General features: G+C 36.5%; 1 protein-coding gene across 2 annotated transcripts in view; it reads right to left on the bottom strand.

The window, feature by feature from the left end:
• Nucleotides 1-12,697, bottom strand: part of LOC122363109 (voltage-dependent calcium channel subunit alpha-2/delta-1) — an 88,178-nt gene that overhangs the window by 42,686 nt on the left and 32,795 nt on the right. For both annotated transcript variants that reach the window (XM_043265037.1, XM_043265038.1), the window contains exons 5-10: nt 11,665-11,700; nt 10,625-10,757; nt 5,606-5,737; nt 4,109-4,178; nt 3,918-3,968; nt 3,563-3,662 (exon numbers count right to left, since the gene is read on the bottom strand). In XM_043265037.1, the coding sequence (XP_043120972.1) occupies nt 3,563-3,662; nt 3,918-3,968; nt 4,109-4,178; nt 5,606-5,737; nt 10,625-10,757; nt 11,665-11,700 (522 nt within the window). The remainder of the gene's footprint in view (nt 1-3,562; nt 3,663-3,917; nt 3,969-4,108; nt 4,179-5,605; nt 5,738-10,624; nt 10,758-11,664; nt 11,701-12,697) is intronic.

Genomic DNA, 12,697 nt, shown 5'->3' with positions numbered 1-12,697 from the left:
GCTAAACAAAAATTGGTATACTTTGATTAAAATTTATATATTTATGGTAGGAAAATTACAAAATGTCTTCATGAAACGTGATCTTTAGTTAACATCCTAATGATTTTTTGGCATAAAAGAATACAAATACAAATACACCCATGCTCCTTAAAGTTTTGTTCTCCAGGATCACAAATGTTCATGAATGAAGCTTAATTACAACTGAAATTATTAGATATTTTATTTGTCTTGCATTGTTCATAAAACAGCCATAAAACCGTTTATTGATCACGATCCTCCCACCTTCCTCATTCATAAACTAAAAGCTATCATATTTATAGCGCATGTTGTTTATAGTGATGGCGATCCACCGTCTATAAAATCATAACCATTTTATAGATTTATAAATTCAACCAACTCAAAGTCCTCAAAGCCCTTTTCTTTAAAACTGCATTACCACAGATGCTCTCAAACTACTGATCTGCACAAACACACTCCAAATTTGATCTTTGGGTATCCAACTGATCCATTCGCGCTCAAATACACCCATGCGAACTCACACACACACACACACACACACACACATAACAAAAACGCTACACTCTCATTGGCATACGCTCCCTGAAGCGAATCCTGTTGACAGATCTCACAGAGCTAATCCTTTATCGGAACAGTGATTCTCCAATACTAGAAAACCTCAAAATCCTCAGAGAAGTGAAAACAATAAATAAATCAAACGTTATTCACTGAAGATTAAAAAAATGAGATCCCAAGCATGGTTTTTGAGGAACTATCACCCGGAGTACAAAAACCGAGCGTGATTGTTCATTGTAATGCTGCATGTCTTTGTTTTTCATACTATTAGAATTAACGGGGATCGAAGCTTTCAAGCTTGAGAACACAAAAGCAACATAAAAGCATCAAAAAGTAGTCCATATGGCTTATGCACTATATTCCAAGTCCTCTGAATAATGCATAAGATGCATTATTGCATAATAATAAGAGCTGAGACATTTGAACAGAATAGTGTATACCTTATATATATATATATATATATATATATATATATATATATATATATATATGTGTGTGTGTGTGTGTGTGTGTGTGTGTGTGTGTGTGTGTGTGTGTGTGTGTGTTTGTGCGTGTCATTATATATCATGATGTCACGATTTTCATGCGTTTCCTCATATTTCTAGAACACTTGGAATGCAGCGTATGTAACACTTTTATGACTATTTATGGTTAAAGCTTCACTTTAAAGCTTCACGTTCATTGTAATTAAAATTAAAAGAGCACGGGAAAAAAATATGCTTAGGGTTCGGAACGCCACGAGTGCAAATCTTCGTTAGTCGAACTACTCCTTTAAGAAATAATGAGCCCTACAACATCCATGAGAGGTTTAGACATGAGCATCCTGTGAGCTCCTTTGGTCAGAGGAAAATTGGAGAACAAAACTGGCAGCACCCGAAGTAAAAGATCAGCTAGCCAAGATGGATTGGAGGCTCCTTCCAAGAGGAATGATATATAGCAATTTCCTCCCTCTTTCTCCAGCCTTCTCTTTCTCACTCAACCTGATCTCTTCCCCTCACTTTGTCCAGCCATTTTCAATTCAGCACACAGAGCCCAGAAGCAGCCTTTTCATTAAGCGCCTGTTTTCAAGTGGCAAGCTGCAGCCAGATCCATATTTCATTACAATTCCTCTGTCTCTCTCTCTCTCTCTCTCTCTCTCTCTCTCTCTCTCTTTTTCTGTCTCACACACATACTGTTGTTGCATCACACAGCAACCTGCAACTCACAAACTCTAGAAACTCCTCACTTTAAATTGAATTCAGAGTAACAATGTCTTGTTCCATTTTTACTGTACGCCTGCTGCTAAATACGCTTGTCACACTTTTCTGAGCAATTAATCCCATTCTGTACAGGCACAGTTTGTTATTTACACACGCGTTTTTCTTTTTTGTGGAAGCGACAAGCGCTTTCTGCGACCCTCAAAACTTGGAGTTGTGAAAAAAAAACTTTTATTACATCCACATAGTTGCTAATGCAGTGAAGCTGCAACTTTTCGGATACCTGCAGCTCAACCGTAATGCATCTTTCTTGGAGGACGAACTTCACATGGGCTTTAAACAGTATAACAACAAATTATTGAAATAGTCCTCCAAAAAATAATAAAATAATAATAATAATATTAATAATTACCCTCAGACCATCCATGATGTACATAGGTTTTTGTGTATAATAACATTTCCTCCAGTAAATGTGTATGCAATATCCACCAGTATATTTGTTTAGGACTGTTTTGGACCATTTTCTCTTGTAAACATGCTTGATTTGTACATATTTCTCTCCTGATTCAGATGAGACAATTTTTCACTGATATCAATTTTATAGACAGCCAGAAACAACAGTTCAGGATATATGTATTGCAAATACACAGTGTTTCACTTTATAAAATTTTAATTGATAGACTGGAGTCATGCGGACTACTTGTGGATTATTGTGATGTTTTTAATCAGCAGTTTTTACTCCATTCTGACGGCACCCATTGACTGCAGAGGATGCATTGGTGAGTAAGTGATGTAATGCTACATTTCTCCAAACCTGTTCTGATAAAGAAACAAACTCACTTACATCTTGAATGGCCTATGTGAGTACATTTTATTTTTGAATGAACTATTCCTTTAAAACGCCCCTATTATAGGTAATGCAAGAATCCCTAACAGGTTGACATGCAAGCAAGGTCAAAAAAACACCTTTACTGTCTTATAATAAGCTTTTTTTTACCTTACGTGCTCAATGACTCCCAAATGATTTGCTCAGTAACAAATTTTTCTAACCTCTGCTTTGCATGATGCTAATCAGCGGTGATTTGTCCGATTGGTCTCATTTTATCATTTCATTTTAGCTGTAATGCTTGATTAAAGCAGCGTTTGTGAGCGCGGTGCTGCTTTGTGTACGTTACCAGGGAAACAGCTAATTTACCGCTCCAAAAGCGGCACCTAGTGAGAAAGAATGAATTTGAATTCTCATTCAGACGAAAGTGGGCAGGCAATATAGTAATATTTCATGTTGACAGCAGCATGAAACAGCTTGGGATTCGGCTGTTTTCACTGATTCAGAGTCAACTCTTTCTTTTGAGAGAAAATAACTTTATACACTGCACTTTGCGATTTAAAACTTGGCAGGATGCTTTCTATTCACTTAAAGATGTGTTACATTTTCAAAAATCCGTAATAGAAGCACTTTAACTACTATAAAGAAAACAACACCTTTCTCAACAGAACTCTGCTAGATTAATGTGACGAGATGACAAAATATTACAACCAGCATTGCTATTCACATGTAGGCTACTCATTTAAAAGATGCTAAAGATGGGCCCTATCCAAAGTGAATTACAAATTAGGAATAATGCAACAAAAGTGACTCATCCCAGAAAAACTACCGCTGTTCCAGAATTGCTCCGAAATTATGGAAATGTATGTGAAAAACAGAATGAATAAATGCAATGTTACTTTGCAAATCACAGAGTCCTACAGTTGTAAAAACTAAAAATCTTGCAGTGTGTAGTGATCTTACTTACATGGACGACATTGACATAATCATCATCAGAAAGTGTCTCCAGCATTTCACTGACAGAGGTTCGGATCAGTTTAAGAGTCAGTCCGGATACACTTCCACTCCTGAAACGCACCAATACAAACACAATGACAGTTAAAATGAAAATTATGTCCTTATTTAACCTTTTTTTAGAGTGAACTATGCCTTAATAAAAGCACCCAATTACAACGTTGCTTAAATACATGGTATTTTAATATATCTACAAACACATCTCTCTCACTCTCTCTATATATATCTGCAGCAGGGCATGTAGGACTAAATGCATTTTAAAAAGATTTATATTCATAATTTAAAAAGCACATACACATAATACTCACGCATCAACAAGAATCAGCATGTCCTTGGGCGAAGCGGCACCTTGAACATACCTGGATACAAAGAAAGAAATGCTCTGGATCTCTTTCAAGGAGAATTTTAAACGGAGAGAACAAAGAAACGAAGGTTGAAGAAAAAAGGGAACAAATGAAAAAGAATTCAAAAGCGCACACACAGAAATGCGTATTAGTACCAAGGTCGCCGGCGCACATCGTACAGGTCGATTTTACTGGGTGTTTTCCTGGCATCCATCCAAGGGGAAGCTAAATGGACAGAGACAGGATATGGAAATATGAGTGACCCCTGATCCCAAACTCCATCTGATTTGTCACATCTCTGTCGAGCGCACATCAGCGAGCCTAGCTAGAAACCTGTTCCCGTGTCCGGTGGGGGGTGGTTTGCGGTTTATATTGACTGCAGTGTGCCGACGTGAAAAAAAAAGGCCCCAGTAGAATTTGAGCTTCGATTTTTCTCTTTAACGGAGAAAATAACCTGGTGCAAATGAGGGTGCTCATCAGTGACTATCACAGCTGAACATCTAACAAGACGTGTTTCTTCATAAATGGCATCCCACGTTTTGACATTTAGTGAGTGGATTCCAGCTGTAAGTGCCGACAGATAGTCTGAGACACTGAGATTTGGCCCTAACAAAGTAATCGACCGGTGTTCTGTCGACTATAATGAATTGAAGTTTACAAGAACGTCAATATTTTATAGGTGCGTATGTATCTATAAGGAGACAATCAATGGTTGGGAGCCCACATCTTATTATATTACAGTCTTAAAGGAATAGTTGACTCAAAAATGAGAAATCACCCATGTCATTCCAAACCTGCATTACTTTTTTTCTTCTACATGCAAAAGATGCATTTCTGAAGACTTAACTAGGCCATCTTCTCAAGGTACAACATTTTTGAGTACACTGAAAATATGCTGCAATCATAAAAAATTATTTGTCAATATTAAATTGCAAATAAAATATTTGAGAATAAATCTTTTTAGTTAACCTGGTTCGCAACATTCTATGATCTGGTTTCTCCAGTTCAAATGTTCAATGATTCAGCTTTCAACTGAATCATTTTGAACTGCTCTTTACAGTGTGTTTATATGGCTTCAGGGGTTATATGAACCTCTTTTAGATGCTCCTTGTTAAAGCCTGACAGCCCCTGTCTTTGCTCACTTTCTTTATATGAAAAAGAATAACCAGGATATTCTTCCAAAATTCAGCTTTTGTGTTCTGCAGATGAAAGAAAGTCACACAGGTTTGGCAAAATACGAGGACATATATGAGAAACTCAAACTCTTATAAAGCCGTTAAGGGACAGAGGTTCAACGGTAGCTAATAAACTATTTATATGCAACATTTTTTAGTAAAGCCTTACCAATTACAAATCTGAAAGTAATGAAAATGAATTGAGCACCTCATTACTTTTCTCCTCTGTCATCATTAAATCTCAGAAGAATACAATAAGCTCTCTGCTGAGCTGCTGAGATATTTGATATTATAATTTGTTATGAAAATTTGGTGTAATTTGAGCTGGGACTACATGCTATGTTTACCAATTAGAGACAGCGGAGTCTTGGAAAGGGAGGGGAGTGTGTGTGTGTGTGTGTGTGTGAGTCAGTGAGTGATTCTGATAGTAATGTGTACTGAAATGTGAGTTCTGAATTAGACAGTGCGAGCTCTTACCTGGGTAATAGCGAGCTAATCCAGTTGCGCTGCCGAAGACCTGCCATAGTAGCGTTGGATCCTCCTCTCGGTTTTTCTTAAAGACATCTTCCAGTGCTTCAGTCCAGTTTAGCTCATTCAACACAATGGTGGCTGGAATACAGGGAACAGCATACAATGCATGGTATTTCATTGATTGTTTGTTATGGCTTCAGTCAACAGACTTTTTTATTGCTGTTTTATCATTCTAATATTCTGATCAGTGATCAACGAATGTTTTTATAGCCAATTCTTATGTTTAAATGTAATTGAACCATATACTAAAAAATGTAATAATGAGAAATACTATCACAGTTTAAAATACGTTTTCTGTTTGAATACATTTAAATTTATATGTCATTTATATTTGGGATGGCAAAGTTGTGTGTGTGCTTATCAATAATCATATACCGTCGTCAACAAATTGAATGTCCAATTAATTTTACCGGATTTATAAATGTATAAATGTTTACATCACCTTGGGTGACATTAAATGTATTTGAATACTTGAATCTATTTATAGAGGTCAGAGTGCTTATAGTGATTTCCACAGTCCAGAGAGAGGAAATGAAGTGAGAGGAGGAGGAGAGACACAACGAGAGGTGTAATTTACTCTCATCTCAACCGCTGTTAACAGAATAATTCTGTGCTATGCACTGAGGGCTCTTCATCTCCACAGCAGCAAACAAGCTGATTGACTTTATTACATCATCACTGAGGCAACCATGGAAACCTATAATCATCCTATCAAACCTTGCGCTTCTGAAAAGGCTGTGTGCTGATAGGCAGTCAGAAGTGCTAGTAGAGATATGCTAATCAGGTGAGAAAACAGCCTGCGTGTCAACAATTATTGTAATGAAGCATGAAAAATTCAGTGTTATAACAACCATAACTTTACTTTTATTGGTTAGCGTGCGGCAGAGACAGGGTTGAGTGAAAGAAAGAGAGGAAGCAAATGAGGAAATGAAGAACGAAGGCACATTTCTTGTCTAAAAAAGACAAAAGACTGATCAATGAGTACAGAGGAACTGCAGCATGCACAATAAATCAGGTTATGTTTGAACTGAATTGCACATATTATTCTGTAATATATCATATCTCCATCAATCCATCCATCCATCCGTCCACCTACTTATCTATCTGTCCATTCATTCATTCACTCACCCACCCATGTCCATCAATCAATTTGCACATCCCTTCATCCATTCTTCTACTAATATCTGTTCTAACCACCTTCTATCCATTCAGCATCCATCTACCCATTTATGCATCTACCACTCCATCTACGAATCCATCTGTTCATCCATTTATCCATCCATGCATCTACCACCTATCTATCAATGGACATATTAATTGGATGGATGGATTAATCTGCCTGCCCATCTATGCATGTATTCCAATTGTATCTATCCAATTTGTCTATCCATCTATTAATCTATTAATTTATAATACCCATCTATGCATCTATCCATCCACCTATCTATCCACACATCTTTAATCCATTACCAATTTATCTGCCCATGAATTCATCCATCTATCTATTGCACTGTGTTTATCAATCCACCCATCTAAGTATCCATCCTTCCATCCACCCGTCTATCCCTCGATCCATCCGCTCATGCAGGTTTTATATATGAAGGACGTGTTATATAGAGAAAAGGGAAAACACTAAACTTAAGGTATTTAAGTGTCAAAATTACTTCACAGAAAAGCAAATTACAGGTTATCATGTAACACGGGTTATATTTTACAATGAAAAAACATTAAATATACACTTTATACACAAATTAGTCAATTAGTCATTTTTAATAGATGGGTAAAATGTTCTACACATGTGGTTTGCTTCAATCGAACACAAAGTGAAATCTAAATCACTCTATTTATTTATTTATTACCATTAAATGTGAGAGAGAGAAAACCCCAAAACAAAACAATTCTAACATTTATTTCCCCCCATTAACAGTAACATATCACAAAGCACAATGTATTGATTATGTCTTCAACCTCCACTTATATGACATCCATCCTTTTGGACGTGAAGAAAGGGAAATTGGCCTGCACCCACTGTGAGTTGTCTGCCTTTATCACGGTTAAGTTTTTCTTGGTGTTAGCTGACTGTGGCAGAGGGGGGTCACCCACCCTCCTCTAGCAACCCCTAAACGATGTACTACTTTATCCACGAAAATCCAATTTTCTCCCTGGCGGGAGAAGCAGATCTGTGTTATTTCTGTGTGTGTGTGCGCGCCGGAGGTTCCAGGCTATTTGTGGTCTCCGAGTGTTTGATAGAGGTTGATGTGTGCAAACTTTGCTTTTAGAGTCGCTAGAGAAAGGCCACTAGGTTCTCACTGCCTTACATAGAGTCAACAACCTCTGGAATTAATGGACATATAGACACTCCAGTAATATTGGACATTACTCTCACACACAACTGTGTTCCAGCACAGACTATGAGAGGGTCTGTCACCGGCTCGATTCTACACACGTACTGTGTTTCCTTCTGGCGCAAGGTCAGGTCAGCCCAAGACCACAGCAATTATAGCTCTACCCTTCTTGCCTTCCATCTATGTCTCTTTCTGTCACTTGGTTATTTTTCCTCTCACCCGCTATAAAACATAAAAGTTTAATAGGAATAGTTCTCACACACACAAAAAAATGTATAAAAAAAAAGAATTCTGCCATCATTTACTAAACCATACATTTATCAGAATTTATTTTGCAGATTGTCTCACGCATCTCATCCACACAATGAGCTTGAATGATAAAAGAGGCCTGGCAAAGACTAAAGATTACTAAAAATAATGATATGTCATACCCAGTTTGTGAAGCTCTGTCTGAATCTACAATATCCATGCAAAAAAAAAACGAATATAAAACATGGCAATTTTTCTCGGATCCACACTATTTAAGCAGGTCATTCCTCTCAGTTTGGAATATCTCAGTTCGGAAAGTATTTAAAGGCTTAGTTCAAAAATTTAAATATTGAAAAAAAAATGACAAAAAAAGCATGCATTTTATTCAGCCTTAAGCCATCCTAGGTTTATATGTCTTTCTTCTTTCGGATGAATTCAATTGGAGTTATATTGAAAATTGTCCTGGTGCTTCTAAAGCTCTATCATTGTAATGGGCAGGTGTTTTAACGGCCCAAAACATGTTAACTAAAGCATGCACAAATGTAATAAAATGTGACTCCGGTGGATGAATAGGCCTCCTGCAGTGCATCCATGTATTTTTTGTAAGAAAAATATCAATATTTCAAATGTAACAAAAAAAAAACCTGTGTAAAAGCAAATTGTATTACATTTGTGTGAACATATTTTGAACTGTTATATCAAACTGAAATAATAAACTTTAGAAGTGCCAGGACAATTTTTAATATAAATCCGAATGAATTTGCTTAAAAGAGTAAAGACATATACATAAATATAGAGGAACATCATTGCAGAATATACAACCTCGTCTCAAAAATACGTACCTCTGTTCCTTTTTTGTGCAACACCATTTTTACATACCTTACTGCACGTTTCTCTGCAGAGAAATGTCCACTTAGTGGCGCTAAAACACTTGTTCAATACATGGACCCTGGCATGTTTTTATTAGCTTCAGGTATGTATTGCGGGGGTTCCGAATTCAAATATCCAGGGACTTTTGCTAAAAGCCAATGCTCTATTGTGTTGGAAATGTGCCCTACATCAAATCCAACCCTAAACCTACCCGATAGTGTTATCAAAAGCAAAACTGATATGAAATCACGTTCATTCAACTTCATTTTACACAGATCTGAACTGGTGCTCCTCACCTCTCATCTCCGTACTCCGTGAGCTACCGAACAAACCTACCGTCTATGAAAACCGTAGATATTGGATACGTATGAAGCTAGCATTCATAAGCATCAGTTTTCAAATATCCCAGCATTTTAATACTGTTTTGAAATCAAATGATATTCCTTAAGTAATTGAGCTAAAATGACACTTTATTGAAACTTCCTTTGGAAACCGCAGTGATATGTACTTGCTGGTATGTGTTTCGCGTCTCGCTAAAAAGTGCACCCAGGTACATTATGCGATGAGAATATAATAATTACTCACTGAGCATCAGCGGAGGAATCCCAGGATATTTATATGCCTATAATACTTTCTTTAAATGACAAAACTAACAGACTTTAACAACTAACAGACCCACAGACCACCAGATGAAACAACCCAATCCAAAAAGCCTAAATGACTCACACATAAAATTAGAAATGGCAATATAGGATTAGGAAATGACTCACAGATAATTGCATAAAATGGTATACAATTACAAGACAAGCGACGAGGAAAGTCCCTTCTTAAATTACAGGGGCAGCCACCTCTGTCAGCATGTGTCGGAAAGACTTGGAAACAGTGTTTAGAGACTGAAGAATCACTTGATCTCTGAAGTGATTTGCAATTCTGTATTTTAAAAAAACTCAATCTCGCCCTCCATGTAACACTGCTCATGCTCACCGCAGAGCACATCTGTCTGACTTGGTGTCATTTCAAATACCCCGCTACTCTGTTTAACAAAGGGCACAATGGCCAAAGTAATTACCTGAATTTATCTGTCTTCCATTTGCGTGTGAGCGTGTATGACAAGGTCAACAGGGAAGAGTCGTCTAACACCAAAGAGCCAGACGCCATCCCAGCAGGCCAACTGAGACTCTACGGCTTGGCCAGCCTACTATACCCACTTAAAAAATCATTGTGAAATTAAGTTTAAATAGATGCACACGGATAACGAGGGCTTATCCAAACAAGTGCACCTGCGCTTATCCCGACAAAAGTTTCCCCAGGCAGTCTTTGCTGTCAAACGGTTTCTATAATTCTCCTCCAAAAGCTCTTCCAAAGACACACTTATACTCCGTTTTATAACTGACATCTAAAGCAATCAGCAGCGGAGCGTCTCATCAGATTCCCAGCAGTAGATAATATGTTACGGCGGAGCTATGGAAGCATGTCTGTGGGGGGGCGGGGAGTTACTTACAGCCGTCATATATGTCAGTGGGGATATGCACCGCCGTATGGTTGTAGGAGGTGAGGCGGTTTTTGAATGACGGGTCTTCTTTAAATTCAGGTTTGATCCGGTTTTTTCTTCTTTCCGTTTCATTGGTTTCGAGCTACAATAGAAACAACAACAACAATCAACAACAATCAACCAATGCAGTATTATTTCAATTTCCAAACTTTTGTTCATTAAAAAAAAAAAAAAAAAAAATGGGAAACGATTAAACGTTTACAGTATAATATACAGTATGTGTGTGTACTGTGTATATTTATTATTTACATACACACGTGCATGTATATATTTAAGAAAAATGTGTTATGCTATTAATCAAGTTTAATCACACCCAAAAAAAAAAGAACAACGCTTTTAGCAAAATATTAAGAACTGTTTTCAATATTGTAAATGGATATATAATTACAAATAAATTATATTTTAAACTATTTTACTTTTATATTAATATGTATATAATATTTATTCCAATCACTTTTTAATGTGCTTTGATCAAACTAATGCAGACTTAATTGATATTTCTTGTAATTTTTGTTTGTAAATGTGAATCTCAAAATAAATCTAAAGCCATTATCATTATATTCATCTTATTATGATTCACGCTGCATGTACTGTATCTGTTCCAAACTACTGCTTTACACCCTGATGAATAAAACCTAATTTTCTTTATATGTTCCTCTTGCTATACTTTCTGTCTTGTATTTTACACACTAGTGCACACACTCCCACCATGTGTTTTACACAGACTCTCATCCTAATTGGCAGCTGAGATGTATGACACAGAGAGTGTGCATCCGCCAGCAGAGTCCGCGTCAACCGAGAAGATATATTATCATCATATCTTGACTGCCTGAAATAACTCACACATAAGCTCACTAACGCATGATCATAACTGGACAGAAGAGCTCATGGCATTCATGTTTGATGTAGTATCTGTGCTTGAAAAAAAAAAAAAAAAAAAAAAAAAAAAAAAAGTCTGCGTGCAGAAAAGTCTTCAATTATATACTCACATTATCCTTGGCATTAAAGTAAACTATATCATCCTCCTGCAGAAAAAGAGAAACATATGATAATTCAAAGAAAATAACATTTTCAGATAAGAATGTAAAACCACCATTAGGATATCATAAAGTGGGTTATATATACAAAAAAAAAAAAAAAAAAAAAAAAAAAAATATATATATATATATATATATATATATATATATATATATATATATATATATATATATATATATATATATATATATATAAAAATATAAATAATAATAATAATAATAATAATAATAATAATAATAATAATAAAAAGATAATAAACCTGCAGCCCTGATCTTTAAACCCATACAGTATGACTGTTATGTGTCCTCAGAAAACCTACCCATCACACAGTTCACACAGTAGCAGTATCACAGTTCTAAGCCAAGCATGCATACAGCATGTGTTCCACAGATCTGAAGTGTCATACATTTGCTTTATAGCAAGTGTGAAGTACATTAAGGAGAGCTAAAGAAAGCTTGGTCATGCCCGGTTTTGCAGCAAGTGGTCAGGATAACCTGCTGATGTTAAACCGCTCTGGGCCAGCAGTGTTGTCGGGGTCAGGCATTTTTCGTCATTCACAGCATATGGTGGGTGTGTGTGCGTGCATGTTTGTGTCTACAGTAAAAATAAATCCGCGGGAGAAATGCGGAATGTGTATTCAGTGAAATCAAATCTTCCGACATCTGCAGGGAGTGTGGGAAGTGAAATTAGATCCATTAAGCTGCAACACATTCCCTCACTTAAACACAAACTCACATAGACACAGAGGACAAACACTCGGGCCATTGGTAGAATCAGATTATTTATTTACGTCAATTTATTCACTTGTTTGCATTTAATTGAATGTCTTTTGATTTCATTTAACTAAACGAAGAGGTCTGGCACACCAAAGCATTTAGCAGTGAAACCGAGCGGAGGTATTATCAATTTCAAAAGCATCTCCTGCCTACGGTCTTCATTTGGTACGATCTAATTAAAAATCTGCATAACACTTCAGAATTTATT

The sequence above is a fragment of the Puntigrus tetrazona genome, chromosome 18 (genome assembly GCF_018831695.1).
Source record: "Puntigrus tetrazona isolate hp1 chromosome 18, ASM1883169v1, whole genome shotgun sequence".
NCBI classification, from domain to species: domain Eukaryota; kingdom Metazoa; phylum Chordata; class Actinopteri; order Cypriniformes; family Cyprinidae; genus Puntigrus; species Puntigrus tetrazona.
The sequence above is the reverse complement of the archived record's forward strand: the minus strand, read 5'-3'. Positions and strand labels throughout refer to the sequence as shown.